Genomic DNA, 4972 nt, shown 5'->3' on the forward strand with positions numbered 1-4972 from the left:
ATGCGAAAAGTGAATAAGCGATGTGTGTCATATAATTAAGTGCACCACATGCATTAGCGAAGTACTCAAGAAGTCGCGTATGTTCGTGAAAATTTCTATATGTTTGGCATATAAAGTGCGGAAGGTAGATGTATAAAGTGTCTCTTTCAGGCGATGGAGTTCACATGACCTCGAAGTACTCAAGAAGTTTCGTACGCTCGCGAAGATTTCTATATTTTTAACATATAAAGTGCGGAAGGTAGATGTATAAAGTGTCTCTCTCAGGCGATGGAGTTCACATGACCTCAAATGCGCCACACGCATTTGTAAAAGTTCCTTAGAATATTATGGTGCACCAGATGCATTAGCAAAGTACGCAAGAAGTTATGTACGCTCGGGATAGTTCTATAGGTTTGACATATAAAGTGTGGAAGCTAGATGGATAAAGTTTCTCTATCAGGCGATGGATTTTGCATGACGTCAAATGCGCAACACACAATTGTAAAAGTTCCTTGGAATATTATGGAATACGGTATTTTCAGTTCTGGTCGACCTCTAAGTGCGGAAGAATGCACAGAGAACTTATTAAGCCCTACGTGTGCTCCAAATTAAGTGTGTCATTCTTTATAGTAAAGTACTGAGACTCATATGGATGTTGTTAAAGTTATTTCTGTTTTGCAACTCGAGTGCAACATAAATGATGAGGTTCTTTGGTAAGTCCTCCCTGGTCGACCTCTAAGTGCGAAGTCATGCACTAATAAGTTTACATTAAGCACTACGTGTCGTCTAACTTAAGTGCGTCATTCCTGCTAGTAAAGTACTAAGATTCATATGGACGTTGTTAAAGTTTTGTATGTTCGGCAACTCAGGCGCGGAACGTCCGTGAATGATGTTTCAAACATAAATGTTGAGGTTCTTTTTTAAGTCCTTTTTGAAACCTAAAAATTCTATTATCGTCCCAACCGACGTTGAGAAGTTCTTAGTGAATTATACATTAGGTGCGCCTCCCTCTTCGTGAACAGTACTACAAAAAATGGTATGAAGGGCAGTAAAGTTCTTTTGGGTTGGCATCTCAAGTGCACAACGTTCATTAACAATGTTTCAATCCGAAATGACAAAAAGGTGAATAAGCACTTCATGTCATTTCATTAAGTGCACCACATGCATTAGCGTAGTACTCAAGATCCTGTGTACGCTCGAAAAAGTTCTCTATGTATGACATATGAAGTGCGTAGCGGCCATGAATAACTTCTCCTACCCTAAGTGGAAATTTCATTTGCTAAGCCGTATATAAAGTGCGAAATGTGAATAAGCACTGCATGTCATATAATTAAGTGCACCACATGCATTAGCAAAGTACTCGAGAAAATTCTATACATTTGACATATAAAGCGCAGAAGGTAGATGGATAAAGTGCCTCTATCAGGAGATTGATTTCGCATGACCTTAAATGCGCCACAGGCATTTGTAAAAGTTCCTTTAAATATTATGGAACATGATATTTTCACTTCTGGTCGACCTCTAAGTGCGGAAGAATTCACGGATAACGAGTCCATTAACCTCTATATGTGCTCCAAATTAAGTGCGCCATTCTTTCTAGTAAGTACTGAGATTTATGGAATGTCATCTTTTTAGAACAAACACATCTGGAAGTACTACATGCCCAGCAATTCATGTTGTTTCCGATCATAGAACAGAACAGAAGAACTTGTATTTTGCACAGTCATTTAGTTTCATCTGTGTTTGTTCCATGATCTTAATCAGATTTCCAAACATAATAATGAAACATCTGTCACATAACACGCTGTCACACTGACAAGCAGTCTGTTTAAAAAGATATGGAATTCAAGGATCATCATTACATTTCCAATACACATCAGGACATTGAGTTTATGTCCGAAGTGCTTTGATTTGTTAAGCTACTCATCTAAACCACGATTCAAATGTTCTGTTGCATTGTGTCCTGATGTGTCCAAGTACGCCACACTTCCCGCACTTTGGTTCTTTCCTCTGCTTCTTGTTTGATCCGTCATTTGTTGGGCACTTCCCAGAGCTGTGTCCCTTTCCCCTGCAAGTTTTACAAAACTTGGTTCTTGGATTGCTCACTTCATAGCCTGGCCTAGATCTTGCGTTGGTAGGTCGCCCACGATCTCTCTTGCGAGATTCTATCCTCATTGATGATTTGAGATTAATGTCGCCTGCATCAACCCCGTTGATATCAATGTTTTCTTTACCTAGTATATCCTCTAGTCCTTTGCCATCTTTCTCAGTTGCTTTTTCTTTGAGATCATCCCTTGCATCTGACAGCCTTACCATTGCAAGGTCGAAGGCCTCAGGGTTGCTGTCACCCATCCTTACAATATCAAGAGCTGTTGTGTAAAGTGTTGTATGCCTGAAGGTAGTTGATTCCAGGATAGGGCTGCGTCCCTTATATATTTTCAAGTGCTCAGGTAAATCTTCACATGCGTTTTTAGTCCACCTCCTCATGATGTGCTCTTCTGGTATCTTCGTGAATTTCAAGTGTGCCATTACCTGAAACATTAGTTAGCACGTTTTAAATAGATTCAGTAATGGTCTTCAAATTCTAACATAACCTTTTAAGGAAAACATTTTACCCGGATCGCATGGCAGCAGAGCAAACCCATATGCTCATACATTCCACACTCGCATTTGAAGATATTCTCAGGTTGATGCACTTTGACATTGTAAGATGTTTTTCACCAGCTCTCTCTCCGCTCTGCAAAAAGGTGTGTGACACAATATGTATCGTTCATGACCAGAGTGTTCTCGACGTAGTAGGATGCAGATTTGAAGCATGCTTCTTGGAACTGTTTGAACAGCGCAGGTGTGTAAACCTTCGCAGCATGCCTCTCCATAGGCAAACCGGTCTTGAGCACTGTGCTCACCTATATTAAGAACAATGAAAATTATAGTCAGAATTGTTTGTCCCAACAGTTAGAAAAAGAAAGCTAAGTACTTAGTATTTAGTACAGTTAAGGCCATTAAACACACCAAGTGGCTTTTCTTCTCAGCAAAATTTTCTTCTGAATCACGGTCAAACTGAAGTTTCTGGTAGTTCCTAACAAACATGTGCATTGAGGCACCAGCAGGTACAAAATTCTTCAACATGTGGTTAGCGCTCTCTGACCGTTGGATGCTTGTCATCCTCGCGCAGAATACACCTGCAAAATATGGCTTTGCCCATTTCTGTCGAAGCTCGTATATCTGTGTCAACATTGGGTGTTCCTGAAGACCATACTTTTGAATCAACTTTGCCCAAGCTGCTTCGAACTCTTCTACAGTGAGCATATATTCCAATATCTTGTGTAGTTCATCCCTGAAATCTTTGTTCTGTGTGTATACAGAGCCAAGGGATTCCTTTGCACGACGCAACACATGCCATTTGCACCACCGGTGCTTCGTTCCAGGCAATACTTCAGCAATAGCCAACTCCATGGCACGACATTGGTCTGATAGGAATTTTATGGTCATAATGAAGGTACAAGATAAATTACATGTTTTGAAATGCATTAGGAGGCTCCAATTATTTACCTGTTAGGATAGTTACCGGTGCTTTACCTCCCATTAATGACACAAATTCCTTGAATACCCACTCGAATGATTCTTGCTTCTCGTTCCTCATCATAACGCCTCCTAATATTATGCTCTGGAAATGATGGTTGACCCCAACAAATAGTCCGAATGGCATATCGTACTAGTTTGTACGATATGTTGTGTCGAATGTGATTGCATCGCCAAACATTTTGTATTGGTATCTACTCCTTCCATTGGTCCACATAAGAGCCTGAATCTTGCTGTCGCCGTCGACAAGAACACTGTCAGCAAACATTGGGTCATTCTTCTTAAGTTCAGAGAAGAGCTGAACTGTTTTCCTTATGTCATCATCTGCAGTTTCTTGGTTCATCCTCTTGCACATGTACTTGAGAGCTCTCTTGTTAAATGGTACACTCTCCATTGATCCAAAGAAGCTTGCGATGACACAAAAAACCTTGGTTATCCCAATGTTGTTGCTCCTCAAGTGCTTGACAATATCTTTTGTGTGTGTGTCAATGTTCCTGTGTGATGGCCAATGTAGTTTCTCGCCACACGATGAGGACAAATGGTGGTTGTGTTCAGATCTAAAATCATGTATATACCATCCATTGTCGGCTGTGCGGTGTAGCCTGATCAAGGCTTGGCAGTTGCAGGCTATTGACTTTGTGTTTTCTTTCTTTGGACTTCCCTGAAATTATAACGGTAGTGCAACATTAGTATTTTTAGTGGCTAAGAAGCATGTCATCCAAAGAATCACTTGATGCTGTCTATACTTACCGCACAGCCGCAAACGATGTCCTGAACGGTTCTGCTCTTCTTTGCATTTGTCCTAGATTGACCATATCTGATGCCAAACCCAATCTCCCAAGAATAAAGATTATAAAATTCAAATGCCTCCGCAAGTGAGTCGAACTCTCTTCCAATCTCAGGGGCGACAACTTGTCCAGACTTCCTTTGAACAAATTCACGCATTGCTTTTTCGAGCGCACAGACCCTTCCCTGTTTAGGCTGCCGCTGATCTGGTATTTTCCCACGACGTATCCTGACAGAAATGGAAGTAAACTTCTCAGGGAAAGACTGAGTTATGTGAAAAAGAGAAAATCTAGCGGGGAACTAGCTAGCGGGTGGAAGGCCTAGGCGACTAGGGTTTCCCCCTCCCCACCTCCCGCCGCCGCCGGCCCTCCCGCCGCCGCCGGCCGCCGGCCCCGCGCTCCACCTTCGCCCCCTTCCTCCCTCCCCTCTCCCCCGTCCAGACCCACCTCGCGCCGCCTCCCCGGGAGGTGGCCGGGGCAGAGCTCGCGCCCCTCCTCCGCGGGCCTCCCGTTCCCCCTTTGTCCGCTCGCCGCCGCCGGTGGTCGCCCCCGGCGCTGGCCCGGGTGGCTCCGGCGGCGGCGGGCCTTCCCTTCCCCGTGCGCACGTGCTCCCTTCCCGGGGCAGG

At 43.3% G+C, this 4972-nt stretch overlaps 1 protein-coding gene across 1 annotated transcript in view; it reads right to left on the reverse strand.

Annotated features, from left to right (window-relative positions):
• Nucleotides 1-1757: 1757 nt before the first annotated feature.
• Nucleotides 1758-4972, reverse strand: part of LOC119356463 (protein FAR1-RELATED SEQUENCE 5-like) — a 5733-nt gene continuing 2518 nt past the window's right edge. The window contains exons 3-7 of the mRNA XM_037623418.1: nt 4312-4576; nt 3532-4222; nt 2992-3449; nt 2595-2885; nt 1758-2511 (exon numbers count right to left, since the gene is read on the reverse strand). Of these exons, the coding sequence (XP_037479315.1) occupies nt 3695-4222; nt 4312-4576 (793 nt within the window). The 3' untranslated portion in view covers nt 1758-2511; nt 2595-2885; nt 2992-3449; nt 3532-3694. The remainder of the gene's footprint in view (nt 2512-2594; nt 2886-2991; nt 3450-3531; nt 4223-4311; nt 4577-4972) is intronic.

This window comes from Triticum dicoccoides, chromosome 2A (genome assembly GCF_002162155.2).
Source record: "Triticum dicoccoides isolate Atlit2015 ecotype Zavitan chromosome 2A, WEW_v2.0, whole genome shotgun sequence".
Classification (NCBI taxonomy): domain Eukaryota; kingdom Viridiplantae; phylum Streptophyta; class Magnoliopsida; order Poales; family Poaceae; genus Triticum; species Triticum dicoccoides.